This window comes from Chenopodium album, chromosome 14 (genome assembly GCF_948465745.1).
Source record: "Chenopodium album chromosome 14, dcCheAlbu1.1, whole genome shotgun sequence".
Classification (NCBI taxonomy): domain Eukaryota; kingdom Viridiplantae; phylum Streptophyta; class Magnoliopsida; order Caryophyllales; family Amaranthaceae; genus Chenopodium; species Chenopodium album.
In genome coordinates this window covers 9,861,389-9,878,349 of record NC_137847.1, presented here as the reverse complement: position 1 = coordinate 9,878,349, position 16,961 = coordinate 9,861,389, and the positions used below count along the sequence as shown (strand labels likewise).

At 33.5% G+C, this 16,961-nt stretch overlaps 2 protein-coding genes across 3 annotated transcripts; one reads left to right on the top strand and one right to left on the bottom strand.

Annotated features, from left to right (window-relative positions):
* Positions 1-691: 691 nt before the first annotated feature.
* Positions 692-3,785, bottom strand: LOC145577752 (uncharacterized). The gene is made up of 4 exons (XM_081635206.1): positions 3,338-3,785; positions 3,039-3,292; positions 1,782-2,900; positions 692-1,255 (listed from the first exon to the last, which is right to left on the bottom strand). Exons 1-4 carry the CDS (start codon positions 3,783-3,785, stop codon positions 692-694), a joined length of 2,385 nt encoding a protein of 794 aa, XP_081491332.1.
* A 6,182-nt stretch (positions 3,786-9,967) lies between these two features.
* LOC145578863 (mediator of RNA polymerase II transcription subunit 20a-like) lies at positions 9,968-15,163 on the top strand. 2 transcript variants are annotated; one of them, XM_081636160.1, is made up of 7 exons: positions 9,968-10,091; positions 10,691-10,737; positions 10,829-10,956; positions 11,030-11,172; positions 11,270-11,448; positions 12,459-12,548; positions 14,579-15,163. In XM_081636160.1, the coding sequence occupies exons 3-7, from the start codon at positions 10,943-10,945 to the stop codon at positions 14,819-14,821; spliced, it is 669 nt and encodes a 222-aa protein (XP_081492286.1). In that variant the 5' UTR covers positions 9,968-10,091; positions 10,691-10,737; positions 10,829-10,942; the 3' UTR covers positions 14,822-15,163. The 2 variants fall into 2 exon arrangements, with proteins under 2 accessions (XP_081492286.1, XP_081492287.1); XM_081636161.1 differs by lacking the exon at positions 10,691-10,737 and having other exon boundaries at positions 9,973-10,091.
* Positions 15,164-16,961: the final 1,798 nt, after the last annotated feature.

The following is a 16,961-nucleotide window of genomic DNA, read 5'->3' as shown; positions in this document are numbered from 1 at the left end:
AAACTTCCAGTTGGAAACCTCTTTAAAGACGCCAGCTTTTGAAGATACCAGATCTAAAAACCTGGCTTGAGAGATTACATTTAAAAATTACCAACATATTTAAAGACTTATCAGCATACTATGGGTATCACGAATCAGTAATATATTATGATACCAGCATATTTAAAGACTTATCAGCATACTATGGGTATCACGAATCAGTAATATATTATGATACCAGCATATTTAAAGACTTATCAGCATACTATGGGTACCACGAATCAGTAATATATTATGAACACCATATCACTCCTTGCTCCCTCCAGTGTACATAGTTCGTGTTAGAGCTATGCACACTGAGCCGCAACCGGTTGTTGATGGTTCTGATTATAACATTGGTCACCTACTGCTTTGTTGTTTTAGCCAGTTAGGTACCCTCTCGGCGATCACTTTCTAAGCTACGCCTCATATCGGCGTATACTCGAATTGATTTGGCCGGTATTATATTTTGAACCAGCAACCTCATGAGTTAACGTATACAACTGATCAGGTTGTATAACTGTTAACTTCATGGAAGCGGTTTTGAGCTGTCCGTCCCACTTAACGATGTTCTGTTAAATGGAGGATGCCTATTTCAATGCACATTGTCTGAATACCTCTTCATTCATCACTGATATCTTTCTCGATATCAGCTTCTCATAAAAAATGTTCATTACACATAATATTTCTTCAATACAGCTGAATTCCATACATTCTTTAGAGGTGTCCCATCCAAAGTTTCTAGGTAAAACGACCCTTGGATGACGATATCTCTAACCCGATAAGGCCCCTCCCAATTTGCAGTCAGCTTCCCGTCTTCATTTCCCTTGCCGGTTGCTGCTGTTCTTCGTAATACAAGATCTCCTATACTTAACGGTCTATGGGACACTCTTCTGTTGTATGCTCGTGACATTCTTTCTTTAAAGGCAGCTGACTTAACTGCTGCTTTTTCTCTCAATTCTGGCAAGAAATCTAACTGTTGTCGCAGGAGTAAATCGATTTGGTCTTCACAGTAATGTTGAATCCGGAATGTCGGCAACCCGACTTCTGCTGGTATGACTGCCTCTGTTCCAAAAACCAGAGTATAAGGGGATTCACCTGTGGCTTCTCTTACTGTTGTCCTGTTGGCCCATAATATTTCCGGTATCAAATTTGCCCATAAACCCTTTGCATCTTCGATTTTCTTCTTAATTGCTGTTATGATTTGCTTATTTGCTGCTTCTTCTTGGCCGTTAGACTATGGATGGCATACTGCTGCATAAGCAAATTTCACCTTATACATCATTAAAAGATCTTTGACTGGTTTACAGTCAAATTGAGTTCCATGGTCAAAAACCATCACCATCGGCAACCCAAACCTTGTGAAGATGCTTTTCCATATAAACTTTTTCACTTTTGATGCCGTTATCTTCGTCACTGGTTATGCTTCAATCCATTTTGTGAAGTAATCAATTCCTACTATCAGAAATTTTCTTCCACCCGTGACCGATGGAAACGGGCCTATTATATCCATTCCCCATTGGGCAAAAGGAATTGGATTTAATATCGGGGTTAAATCGTTTGGAGGCAAGTTGATAACTGGAGCAAACCTTTGACACTTTTCGCATTTTTTAACATAAGCCGTCGCATCTGCATTCATTGTCGGCCAGTAGTATCCGCTTCTCATTGCTTCTCTGGACAAGGCTCTTGCTCCGAGATGGTTACCACAGCTTCCCTCATGCAATTCTTCTATTAACCTTGCTGATTCAAAATCCGTTATGCACCTTTGCAACGGCAGTGAAAACCCCCTTTTGTAACTGGCCTTGGTACATAACGAACCACACACTATCCTTCCACAACCTTTTCAACTCCCCTTTATCTGTTGGCCATACACCATGAATGATGTATGTCAGTATTTTATCATACCATTGATTCCCCACTTCAACACAACAAACATTTGCCGACATCTCATCTATACTTCTCTTTAAAATCTCAACCATAACTGTCCTTTCCAAATCATTGAAGCTTGAACTTGCCAGTCTTGCCAGTGCATCTGCTTGAGCATTTTTCAATCGCGGAACTAATTTGATTTCAAAGTATTGTAACTGAGCTGCTAACTGCTTCATCTTCTCCAAATACTTCACCATTGCTAGCTCTCGAGTCTCGTACTCCCCACTAAACTGACTTGATACCAGCTGAGAATCAGTTGTCAAAACTAGTCGTTTTGCTTCTGCTGCTATTGACAACTGCATTCCGGCTACCGCAGCTTCATACTCGGCCTCGTTATTTGTCGCCTTGAACTTGAATTTAATGGCGTATTCAAACATTTTCCCATCTGGGGCCGTTATCACAATTCCAGCCCCTGCCCCCGTTGCTGTGGCTGATCCATCAACCGATACCTGGCATGTTCCCAACTCCTCTTCTTCGTCTGTATATGTGGTTTCAACAATAAAATCTGACAACGCTTGAGCCTTAATTGATGTCCTGGGCTTGTAACTGATTTCATACTCCGATAACTCAACTGCCCATGCCAGTAATATACCAGATGTATCCATTTTGCGCAATGATTTTTCTAAAGGATGATTGGTGAGCACCTCTATCGGATGTGCATCAAAGTAAGGTCTCAACTTCCTGGCTGCCACTATTACTGCCAGCGCCATTTTCTCTATAACTGGATATCTGCGTTCTGCCGCGTTTAGAACATGGCTGACGAAGTAAATTGGTTGCTGTTGTCTCTTCCTTTCTACTAACAAAACGGCTGCTACTGTTTTTGGCGATGCCGAGATGTATAACTGCAACACTTCTCCCTTCTCAAGCCTGGCAATTGTCGGCAGAGATCTGAGATGATTCCTTACTACTTCTAAGGCATCACTTTGATCCTTTCCCCACTCAAATGCCTTATTCTTTCTCAACACCATAAAAAACGGAAGAGCCTTATCAGCTGATTTGCTGATAAATCTGGTTAACCCTGCCATCCTGCCAGTTAACCTCTGTATATCACGAATGGTTTTAGGCTGTTTCATTTGAAGCACCGCATTCACCTTATCTGGATTTGCATCTATCCCCCGTTCACTGACCATGAAGCCTAGAAACTTCCCTGATCTCACCCCAAAAACGCACTTTTCCGGATTCAGCTTCATTTGATATCTTCTCAAAGTCTCGAATGTTTCCCTCAGATCTGCTATATGGTCTTCTTTGTTCTTACTCTTTACTATTGTATCATCCACATACACCTCAACATTCCGTCCCTTCTGCTTCTCAAAAATCTTGTCTACCAACTTCTGGTAGGTTGCCCCTGCATTTTTCAACCCAAACGACATTGCCTTATAACAATATACACCAACATTTATATAAGCCGTTTTATTCCTCTCAGCCTTATGCATGCTGACTTGATGATATCCTGAAAATGCATCCAGAAAACTAAGCATGGCATGACCAGAGGTTGAGTCTACTAATCTGTCTATCCGGGGTAGTGGGTAGCAATCCTTAGGGCAAGCCTTATTCAGATCTGTGAAATCCACGCACATTCGCCACTTCCCTGTCGGCTTTCTCACCATTACCACATTTGCCAACCACTCTGGGTATGTACAAGGCTCAATGAACCCTGCCGCTAAGAGCTTATTCACCTCAACCTGGATTGCTTCTATCTTCTCAGTTGAGAAATTGCGCTTCTTCTGCCTTATCGGCCTGAACTTTCTATCAACGTTCAACTTATGCTCCATTACTTCTGGATGTATTCCCGGCATCTCACTGCCTCTATCAACAAGCATGAGTGCAAAGCCCACCATCAAAATTACCTCAAAGAAACAATGCAGGGCCGCTGAAAAATTTTCCGAGATGTGGAACATTAAATAAAAATTTTCTTTCCACAACGACATCTAAGAAGGTAGAATAGGCATGATGATCCTCAATGTCGGACAATTCTCTGGAGATCATCTTATGGATGAGTTGATGAGAAGACGGAGAAATCTTGGCCGAGAAAATTGAAACAACCAATACGAAACAACCAGGAAATTCGTTGCTAGAGACAATCGAAGCAGCACACATCCTAATAATGTTATGTTCCACAGATTTCAAAGGAATAATAACATTATTAATCAATGGTCTTTCGGGATGGGGAAGCATATCCTTGTAAATAATGTCCCGCAAAGATTGTCCAATGAGAATGGTGCCATCGGGGGACACTAAATAAGCAGCTGGTTCAATGGTTAGACTAACACCAACGTAAAGGGGTCTACCTTGCCTGTCGAATCCGAAGCAAGGAAGCCCCGATGATACCGTCATAGGAAGACGGTTAATTAGAAAAGAAGTCATGTTATCTGAATTTAACCATTGTTCACTGGTAATATTAAAGGAAAAACACTCTTTTGACGTTTCTATTACAAAATAATGCTCAATAACAGCATGAGCATAGATAACGGTTTCCGACTGTGCAGTAAAAAAAGAGGAGTGGGGAGGGTTCTCCATTGACCCATTTTTGAGTCAAACACTTCAAAAGCAATTTCAGGTTGTTCATTAAAACCTCCATTAATAAAACACTGTGAAGAACAAATAAATTACCTCCGATTTCTTCAATAATTGGACATGCTTTACCGGATTGCATTCTCGGAATATAAGCATCCGGCATAATCAATCTTGATATCCTTCAAATCACCGTTAGCAACTTCTGGACATATCTTATTTCTCTTTCGAGGCATGCGTTGAACAATACGGTGATGAAGGATTTTGTCATTCCCTACCAATTAGAAGAATATTTGAACCAGAAGACGATGAAGTAGAAAACGGAATCAAAACCTTAGAACCAGAAGCAGCCGTGTTGAAATCGAACCAGGTTGAAGACATACCAAAAGGAAGGTAGTCAGATGTGCCATGAATGTTTGTGGTCCATACCACCTCTGTCTTGTTCAGATCTTTACAAAATAGATGGTAATCTGAACCCAGAAATAAAAACCTCTCTGCTTCAATTTCTCCCTCCATTACTCTTCTCTCTTGTCACTCTCCTTCTCTATCTCCATCTTTCTCTTACTCTCCATCTCAATCTCCATTGTTGTACACTTGTACTTGCTGTTTTGGATTTTGCAGTAGCTCTTCGAACTGTGTTTTTTGTTTTTTTTTCTCGAATGAGGTTACAAGAAAGAAAATAAAAGGCGTAGCTCTTGCAACTGTTGTCGCTGGGTTTTCTAAAAGTAATCTAATTTTCAGTTTTCTTCCTTTCCTATAAAAAATTAATAAAAGAGTTCAATTTTTTATACTCCCAAAGAACCCACGTGACTGTCAGTTACTTTTTTTTTTATAGGAAAGTTTTTTTTTTTAGGGAAGTTAATTACTTTTTATTTAAATACTCCATACCAAGTATATCTCTAAAATTTTTCTCACAAAAAAAAAAAGTATATCTCTAAAATATACTTAAAATATAAAGGAAATATTTCCAAAGAACGAAATATAATTTTTTTTTGGAAGAAAAAAAAAACGAAATATAATTAATAAATAATTAACCCACACCCACGTTTAATGTTTAACAGGTAATTAAATTATTTATGGTTATTTTTTTAATTATCACTTTTAATTTTAATTAAAGTAAGTTTTACCATTATATTTTAGGACTTAGTTTCAAAGAAGGTATACTCAGTCAAAAGGGTTACTGATTTCACCAATGTTCAAACATCAATAGAGATACTTTATACTCCGTATTAAAAAGCATTATATTCAAGAATCAGTTTAAGTAATTGATAAGGTTCAATTGCTAATCCAATCTTAATTTAGCTAAATTCACATGTAATAAGGTCTGCTTGAGTTGCAAAGTTTCATACGATTAAAATCAATGAAGTGAAGTTTTAAAATGTAATGTGAATTGATTTTAGGGAAAAAGTTACTTGGATACTTCAACAACATAAGGCCAAACATAACGGTCACGAAGCAACGTTCTAAATTTGTAACAAAAGCATAAAAAAAACTCAAGGAAGCAACGTTGTAATCATTGACATAGAATCAATGAATAATTGATTAATGGGGCACAATGATGAACGTCTTAATCAATAAACATTGAATGTAGCAAAGTCTTTTTTTTTGTTTTTTCTTTGAATAAAGAATGTAGCAAAGTCTTAATACATAAGTCATAGATTTGGTTAACCAATTAAACAAGTACAGTACATTATGTGTTATGGTTTAGTCACGCAATTCCAAAAAGTTGAGATGCCATCATCCCATAACCTGACAACTACCCATGTTATTTTACTAATTAATCCTATATCATGTTCACACAAGACTATGTAAAAAAAATAAATGAATAAATAAATAAATAAATAAACCTAAAAATTCTCTTCGGATTTTTTTCTCCTTGGATTATTTTGTCAAAAAAAAAAACTCGGAGTCTTACGCATAGAAAAATGTTCAAAGTTAAAACACGCAAATTCTTAATGTACATAAAAATACATATTAGGATTCAGAAAAACATAACTATTTTAAAGGTCATCTTTATCTATTGCGGTCTTGTTCCCAAATTCAATTTACAACCAAAATAGGTTCTAATAGTATCTAATAAGTTCTAAAAAAATACGAATAAGATAAATACATATAAGTAAAATAAGCTGAATAAAACGCATATTTTATATAGATGAGTTTTGTAGAGTACTTTTTTTTTATGATAGTAGTTTTATACATAGTTATAAACTATAAATTAAAATAAGATCTAAAATATAATTTATACTTTTTAAAAATGCAAGGCAAAATCAATTAAGATGATTAAGACATTAAGCAATCCCTCACAAATGCCATAAATTATTGAAAATCTGCCTCTTGCAAATTTTCAAACTAGGTTTCCCTTTAATTGAATAGAAAGCTGGAGACCTTTATGTTTTGTAAAAGGACAAAATTGTTTTAATTTTGAAGGAGGATAGAGGGAAACATCGCAAGCAGCTGCCAAACAAAAATCCAACCTAGATGTTTGAAATTCAGGTTACTCAACTTTTAATTTGGGGGGTCCTATTATTATCCAAGTAATCCAACTCATTTTTTCTGTATATCTATTTATGTCCTTTTTGTCCTTTCATTCATTCCACTTGCCTAGGATTTCCAGATTTTCTTTTTTTTTTTTTGAAGGAAAGATGCTTTCTTTTTATCATTAAGGTGTATCATACTATTTGTAATAGTAAGGTCCTAAGAAAAAAGAGAGTTTTGTGCCACAAATAATGGCTATGAAATGCTAAAGTACTTAAACCACAATCAATATTGCTTGGACGCAAATTTGAATGCGAACGTCCATTATGTTCTCGAGAACACCTAAAACTATCTAAAATTAATTTTATACAAATATAATTCAAAATTTCTTTCTTAAATTTCAAAAATTCGAAATTCAAAATATAAGAACATATTGTGTAAGTAAAAAGAATATAATTTGTATTATTATACCCAAAGAACATAATTTATATTATTATAACCAAAAGAACATGATTAATATATATTACCTTAAAGAACATTGTTTGTTTTGTAAAGAACATATAGTTTAGACTCAAAGAACATATTGATCAGACTTAAAAACCATATTTCATTGCAATTATAAAATGATAAAAGAACATTCATCAAAATAGGAAGAACATTCATCAAAATAGGAAGAACATCATCTTCAATCTTAGAAAATAACACCAAAACATAAAAATTGATAACAAAAAAAATATTTGAAAATACCTTTTCTCTCAACAACGAATTTGTCAATTACATTGATCTTTCAATTAAATGATTCATCAAAACGATAAAATCAACTCCAAAATAACATTAAATCACTTTGAAATTCAAAATTTACCATAGTTTCTCTTTATAAACCCAATTGCTTTCTCTTAACAAAAAAATGAAATTTTGTTTATCAAAAGTAATTTGGAATATAAATAGTGAATATAAATAATGAATCAAGGAATAAAAATAACAAATCAATCTTTTAAATCAAGAGGAAAATCGTTTTGATTTTTTTTTTTTTTTTGGCTCGTGTACTTTGTATTTGTATACAATGTTCTTTCCGCGTTTTTATAACTCATGTATTTTGACCGGGTGTATCATGCTCATGGTACACCTGGGTGTATAATGAAATTTTCAGGTTTTAAGGGCAAGAGTTTAGGATTTTAGCCGATTTTGGTGGTAGGGCTAGGGAATAGGGTTGTTTCCGGTTGGGTGGTCGGGGAAGGGGGTGGTTTGGGGAGTGCGGCTGCGCGCTAGTGGGTAGGAAGTGGTGGTTGGGGCTGGAGAGCTGGGTTGAGTTAGTTTATTTTTCCTTTTTTTAAATTTTTTTTGTATATTTAACATTTTTTTAAATAAAATATTTGTTTTAGACCACTTACATATATGCTAACACGTGTCCATCAACCTACAATAAAAGGTTGTTGACTTTTGTTGACCGGTTTGGGATTACTAGAAGAAAACAGAGATGAAAGTTGGGGTTAGTGCAGAATAATCGATAGTTGGGATCAATCAATAATAACTATATACTAAAAGACACACCAGCATTGACACGTATCATCTTCTGATGTATTCTTAGTATATTTTGAACGATTTGCCAAATTGGTGTTGAAAAATAAAAAAATTACTAAAATAGTGTTCACTTTAAAATATTTCTCAAAGTAGTGTTCATGTAGGATTGAAAAACCCAAACCTAACTTTTTATCGCTTTGTGATTAAGCTAGTCTAAATAAAAATAAAAATAAAAATAAAAAAAATCATTGGAGTCTCATAAATAGTTCTCTCAGGATTTTAATTCACCTTTGTTCCAAACATTGATGTTAGACGCAACATTGACTAAGAAGCATAATCAATTTCCGGCATCACTACCTTCGTCTATATTCATAAAAAAAAAAATGGTGCTAAGAAAATTAGTTTGTGTTTAGAGATTGAGTTTTTGACTTAGTATGTATTACTCTATAGAATTAGACAATAGGTTTTAAGAACACTATGGTGATTGATAAGTTAAGTCTAACTAAATAATGCATTATGTTTCATGTTACATATTTTTTGACAATATATATCCATAACAAATATGCTAGAAATTATTTATACATTTATTATTACTACTTCGTATTCATAATCCATTAATCCATACTCTAGCTAGTGCTTATAGTATCCATTTTTACTATTAATAAAATACAAAATCATTAATGATGAATTAACGAGGCTCAAGGCTAAAAAAAATTAAGTTATCGTAAGGATTATTTAAGATATCTTATGCATAAATGAAACTTTGGCTTGGAGAAATTCCATCAACTGTAATAGCTGATGTTCTCTTTGATTTATCAAGGTTTGAGTAATTAATAAAAGGAACTCTTTTCGTGTAAAAAAAAAAAAGAATTTGATTGTATACATATTTATTAGGATTTTATTAGAAAAAAGTTATCTCTTCAATGATTTTTTTACCATTATCTAGCTTTGTAAATTCCGAACCTACATGAACACTACATTAAGAAATATTTTTAGGTGAACACTATTCTAATAATTTCTTTATTTTTCAACACTACATTTCTTTACAAATTGTTCGTATATTTTTGTAAAAAAAAAAAAAACTTCTAAAATAATTGAAAAAGAATAAACTCAAAATATTTTCTTCCAAAATTTAGGAAAAAAAAATCATAAAATAAAATATTTACCAACTTAGATATCTAATCATATCAATTATTTATAGTAAAAAAATCATGTATATATATCTTTCAACCTAACATAATTAGTGAATAAAATTAAAAATTATCAAATGTGAAAAAATGCAATCCATTTACAAAATAATATAAATCTTGAATAAAAAAAAGTACGAAGTAATATGTAGTCATAAAAGATACAAAATAAGTTCCTTGATTTGTGATATGATAAGAATTAGATATTGGACCAAATTAATTTTTCATATCCACAAGTATAGTTTTAAATTGATACTCCGTAACAAAGAGTGAAAAAACCGTTCATGACACGAAATCTAACCTAGTATTATTCTTCCCTCGAAAAAAGAAAAACTTACTCAAATGTATTCTCACCTCTCTCAATCTCTCCTCCGTTAAAGCGTATTCCAAATTCTCCAATCTTCATTGAAGGCGCTTCTGAACTATTTCCTCCATTGAAATAGCTTTGAGGTAAGATGTTATTTTCCTTCTTTGTTTTAATTAATCGTTGAATATCACTTTCACAATCTAGGGTTTATCGTTAATTTAACTGTCAGTAGTGTCAATTCAGGGTTTTTCTAAGGTAGATTATTGAACTTTTGGCAATAGTTACTGAAGTTATGATAGATTATAATGAGCGATGTTGTTAATATTCATAAGCTAGAAGAATTTTATGTGATTTTTGGAGCCTAATTTGATAATTGAGTCAAATTTGGTTGTTTGTGTTTCAGGCTTTAGTTTATAACCCTTCAATAGTAGGATGGAAGTATGACATTGAACCTTTTCTTCTAAGGACGATTTTTGTCATAAACTATTTAATTTTTTATCTTGATTAGATGTCAATGTAAAGTGATTGATTGAATACTAATGAAATTACCCCATATTTTCTGTGTGTTCTTTGATATTGTACTTTCACTTGACACTTTGCCAGTATCTCCTTATTTTTTGTTGATTTTTTGTGGTGTTATCGACTTATCGTCTCTGTGTTCGTACTTGTGCATCCTAGCCGTGAACCCTCTATTTCTAAATGTACTGAGCGTATTTTTTTTTTTTTTTGTTTGAAATTTAAGGGGTTTCTTATGCCGAATTCAAAGAGGTTTCAAGTTTCAATTTTGTGGTATGGAACTATGGATTAATGTTGCTATAGGATTCAATTGCACCCCTTATCTTTTTGTTAAATTTATGGATGGTATGAATTGATGTTTCAGAGTTCAGACTTCAGTATTGGGTAGGCAAGAGCAAGAAGCTTGCTTAGTGAAACTGTGGTGCTCGAAGGAAAAGCACTCGTGATTGCATTTACTTCCATCTATTTGCATTTTACTATGGCTGTGAAATGGTATGTGTTCATATACATTTCAATTCATTCCTTTTCTCTTTAAGTTGGGTTGGTCTGAAATCTGCGATTTTAGGGTGCTTCATTGGCACCCCAATGCAGGGAATACAGTGAACACTCAAATAATGAATGAAATCTCCCAGTGTGTTGAGAACTTGAATGGTGTCAAAGAAGGGAGGTGGAAATCTGTGCTCACCTTCTACAAGCCCATCACTCGAGGTCTATTTGTTATCCCTTTTTATTTTAATCAGTATTATTTTTTCATAAAGTAGATTTATCATTTTTTTTAATCTAATACATGTTGATTTCCCATCAGATCAGGCGATGGCAGCCGAATATCCCCGTGATTATCTTGGTTTCTCAATTCCAGATCAACCCAACAAATATTACTTTATAATTCGTGGCCAGCGGATTGTTCTTGAAGCAGATTTAAGTATACAAACAATTATGGATAAGTTGCAATCATACAAGTCAAGGGTGTCCTTGAATTTTGAGGTTTGCTTCATAATTCTGTTCTTATTGGTGCTGGTAATTTGTTTGAAAGAAATATGAAAATTGTGACTGATGGACTAATGTGCAGTTGACCTTATTGTTTTCTACCAAGACTATTCTTGTCATTGGCTAGGTGGAAATGTGGAAATGTAAATTCTAAGGAGAGTACTAGAATTAATGCTATGGAGATACAATGTGATTTCCTATGCGGTGGAAATTGCTATGTATTGCCTTTTGTTTTTTTTTACTAGATTAGTGATGCACGGTAGTGACAATTTTTTTCCATAATTAATTTGTGATATAATATTAAAAAATGAGTCAATTCATATGAAATATACAAATGCAATGTGTATAAGAAAATTGAAATAATAAGGCCAAATTATTAAAATTAATTTGAGAAAAAAATTATTATTGATTAGTTGTGTTGAAAATATTTAAAAGTATTATACATTATATTGCATCAATGATGCATGTTTTTTCCAAAATAACTATACAATGTACTTTTAAAAAATACGCTAAGTAATAAAATATGGAGTAACAAAAACCAAAATAAAAAAAAAATAAAAATGACATCATATATTGTTTTGGCGGGGAATTGTTTAATGATAGTTTGACATGTGTCAAAAATGATGTAAGCATGTTCTGATTTAGTTTAGTTAATAGATTTCTCCCTTGATATTTGTTACAAATTTATAAGATTGATGTACATTGTATTAAAGTTTGCAGGTTTTGTACTTACCTACAGGATTTATATGACCTTATTACCTGAAATATGGTAACTTAAGAAATTATCTAATTTAATAAATATCGCTTCAGTGATAATTGTGCTGTCTGTTTCTTTTGAAATGTATATGTTGTCTAGGCTAATGCAAATTTACTCATGTTGTCGACTGGAGTTTGTTACATATAGAATGCATCTATTTGCTTGATGTGTTACATAACTGTCTGGCTTTTTTCTTCTTTCTCATGGTCTTGACTGCTTCTGAACTTGCTCTTTTACTGTGTGTGTGCAGGGAATCCAGTACCAGCTTGGGGACTTCCAAGTGAGAGTAGGAAAGGTTGCTCCTAGTCATTCTGAAACTATGCGAGGAATAGTCATGGAGGTATTTATTTCCATGAAAAATCAATCAATATATCTGATTTGTTTAGGATAAATCATTATCAGTATGCTAAGACTATGAAATGAATTATGATGACTTGCTTCCTGTTCATTTGTAGATAAGCTGTTATTGTCTAAGAGTCAGTGCGTGAGATATTGTTTATTAGCCAAGTAAACTAAATTCTCCTCCGTTTTTTTTCACACAAGTTTCCTTGTGGAGTTTTAGGAGAATTGTATAGGATGCTTGAAATATTATGGCAGTGGGGCTTGTTGGAGAATTAAATTTTACTACGTTGAGAAGGTGATAGTGTGTTTAATAACTTATTCAAATGTAAAGAATGTGAGAATACTGAAAATGATGTTGGAGTATGAACCTTGAAGAGTGGAAATAATTTAAAATGTAGTTGTGGGGACCAAAGAAGAGACACTTACAAAGATGGGTGTCTTCCCATTTGTATTTGACTGGTTTCTAGATGCAAAATGACCTTAATCAAGTTTGTAAAATGAGCTAATTGGAACAACCTTATAGTTTTACTAGGAAAGTGGCATAAGTTCATCATTTTGATTGTGCCTGGCAACTGGCATCATACTTTTGGTTCAAAGACTCAAAGTGCAATAAGTCAATATGTAAAGCTGGATAATTGGTAAGGACATAACCACAGATTGAACGATGTTTCTTCACTGTTAAATGAAATCATGTGACTTTCGTCTACCAAAGGAGGTCGGAAAGAGGGAAAACAAGATGAATATTACGTATGTTTCCTAAATGTGTAAGTGGGATAAGTAACAATTTTTTGCTTTACTGTACTATACCCCCTTTGCTTGATCACTGCTGAGATGATACTTAATGCTTCAGATACACAACACCAACATAACCATTTTGTCATGTGCAGTAAACTATTTTTTTTCAGAAACTGATACTCCCTCCGTCCCTAATCAGCATGCCTACTTTCCTTTTTGAGGGTTTCAAGACTACATGCCTATTTTTATTTAAAGAATGTACTTTTTGACAATATTTCCACTTTTTGATGAGTTGTCATCAATTTTCTTTTATTTATTAATTTTTTTTTACTATTGGCATCATTTTCCAACACTTTCTCTCTATCTTTTCAATAATTTCCAATTACCTTTTCTTTCTCTCTATCTCTCTCTAACCCCACATGCACATTTGTACTTCCCAATCATGGGTTTTAAGGAATCTCTAAGTTCCTTAATTCCCGTGAAAAATAGGAAATAGGCATGTAGATAAGGGACGGAGGGAGTATTTCTTAACTTGTGATGAGGTGTCATGCTATTTTTTATACTTCGTATTTATTATTAGATACAAAATTTCTTCAATTGAACAACGCACAGAATATGAATATTGCTTCTCTACAGTGAAAAAATCTTGTTTGAATTTTCTTCTCTTGAATCTAAAAAAGAAAAATAGGGTAAGCAGAAACAGTTGAGTATTTTCTACAGGCACTTTGTTATTCAGAATCCTGTCATGTGTGCCATTTCTCTGAACAATTTGAGCTTAATCCTACCACATCATCCTGGAAATGTCAGAAGTAATCAACTTATTTAATACTTAGAAATTTTCTTCATTTCTCAAAATTAAGCTCTTGGTTGTTGAATGTGTAGCTGTCCTTCATTATATTTACTTATTCCCCCGCCCTCCAGGGTTGTGCATTCTTTTATGGCTATGTTTGTTTTTTTGAGTTGTCCCTTTTTATTAGCTAAATTACCTGTATAGTTTTCTTATAAGTTTCGCGGTTTTGCTCCACTTCCAAGTCCCACCCACTCATTTTTTTCCTTGTACTTTCTGAATAAATAGATACAGAAATCAAATCCGAAATGATACTTGCAGTGTGGTTTCAAGGTACCCCACACTTTATATGTCTTGAAATCTTGAAATAAGCCAGTTTATCAATGATTTGTTTGTTTATTGATTGATGAAGAATATGTAGTGATACTTGGGGTTTTTAGGTATGTTGATCTTTTGTTCTCTGCCATATTGTTTGACTATCTTCATTTGTTTCTCTGTTTTTACAGGTTGAGTATCTTCCAATTTCTTCTATTGAAAAATCCAGGCAAATCCTTCAGGACTTTGTGGATATTTGGAAAGATACATTGTCAAAGAGGTTGTTACCAGGTCATTTTATTCATATCGAACCCAACTTTGGAGAGTATGGCTTAGCAGACCAGTATACCGCTGAACATACAGCAGTTCAGTATGCCACTGTCATGGCGCAACTGATTGCAACTGTGCAAACAACACAAGCAATCAGAAATTAAAACCTTTATTATTCTGTACATGTTATATTGTAACTTTTGTTGTAGCAGATGTGGCTCCCCACCTTTAGATCCAGTTTTCTGTACTCCGTAGCTCGCTGCAATTCCTCACTTTTTATTTTCTTACCTCAAACTTCATGGTTTACTGCATTCTGATGAAACTGTGAAGATATGCAGGCCCCCGGAGTTCAGGAGGTAAACAGACAAAAATGTGAGGATATGCAATATGATGATTGAAAAAGGGGTTTCTTTCTTGTGCCAATCTCCAGATTGTTGTCATTTAAGCTTTTGCATGTATGCTTGTAAGATCAAGTATTTTTGTGGGTGCTATGAATTTCTGATGAAGAGCGGAGCCTTAAAATTTTGAACAAAAACATTGCATTTACTTTGTGTAGGAGACTCTTTGTTGTCGTATCATTTGCAAATTTTGGGCCTTCATTTTCCTCCTTAAGATGAGGTTTCCAACCATCAACCAATTTTACAGTTGATTTACTCAAAAAATTCTCCATAAATAAGATCATTACTTCTATATCAAGTATTCAAAATTCAAATAGGTTGCTAAAACCTCACATATATTAGAATTTGTTACATATACCAGGTGTATCATACATTTAATTAACTCAAGATTAGTTTTTGCTCTTCATTTGATGATTAAATAATAAACAATCATCAAAATGAAAACAAAACACTTATGGGTGTACGGTACATCCGAGTGTATATAACTAAATCTTTACATATATGTTAAATGCATCATCCTCTATAAGTTGATAAATAGTCTATATTCCTTTTGTTTCAAGTTAAATGTAACATGTTGAAAGACACCTTTACTAATGTTGTTACACCCAAATTAAAATGTTTGTTGATTTTTGGAATTCCTTTCTATGCTCACCTTTTGCACCCCTACTCTTTCTTTTGTGCTCGTTGACCTTGACAATTTTAAGGAAGATTAGACCAAAACTTGACTTAATATGAGATAGTTTGATCTATAAGCGATGGACTAGTCAGTGCTACAAAATGAAAAATCTATTAAGTGTAAAGGTCCGGTAGGCATAGAGGATGGCCTAATATTGAGGCCCATACTTCCTTGAAGAACGTGGCCAACTATATTAGTCCAGTACTCCAGTTAGACTTAGACTATCCCCATTGGTGAGACTCAATTTCGAGTCTTGAAATACAAAATTAATTATTTTATTTATTTTTTTTTACCTTCAATGGTGATACCTAACTCACTTCTCAATTTAGCAACTCATATGAAGTCTAATTTTCCAATGATGAGAAAATCTAAAGTATACTAATGTCACTTTCAATTTATGACCTACCAAATCCATATTATAAGTTTTTCAAAAAAAAAAAAAAAAAAAAAAAAAACCTTAAAAAAATAACAAAATATATTATGATATTGATAAAGGGCCCACACTTTTTGTCAAATGAGTCTCAAAGTTGAGTATGCAAATTTAACAACTTTCTTTTGGAGTTGCTAAGTTTAGATACCAACTTATTGATACCCTTTGCAAAAAATACTCTATCTCTTCTAAAAAACTCCCTCAAGTCTCACCATTAAAGATAGTTTTATATAAAAAGAAGCATTAAAGCCAAGGAGACAGAAACCATGGAATGATTAGGGGCATAGGAAACGAAGGCGAAGTTCTTGGAGAATTTGATTATACATAGCAAAGGTCCACAACGCATAAGGCATCATCAAATCAACCAATAAAAACATTTCATTTCTTTAAACTTTCTTGGCGTTTTTCTTAGTTTTCCCTTAACTTTGTAGCCAAGCAATAGATTAGATTAGATTTAGTTAGTATGTTCTGAACTCCGTTTGATCATTTCAATTGTATAAATGTGGAGGTAGTCTTCTTCTCTGATAATGTGATTGTAGCCCCGACTATATCCTTTATTTATTAGAAGGCATGTGCATCTATATTCTATATTCTATATTCTATATTCTATATTCATATGTTCATTTCCTTAATTTGATTCAATGCTTATTAACCTCTTCAAGTAGTGGAATTTTATTCACTTTTAGTTTTTACGTTAATGAGGTTATCAGAATATAATCAGTTTCAATAGAGCCAACCCTCTGATATCGTAAAATAACATATGAGAAAAACAATCAAATTCAGGTTTGATTGGAGGATAA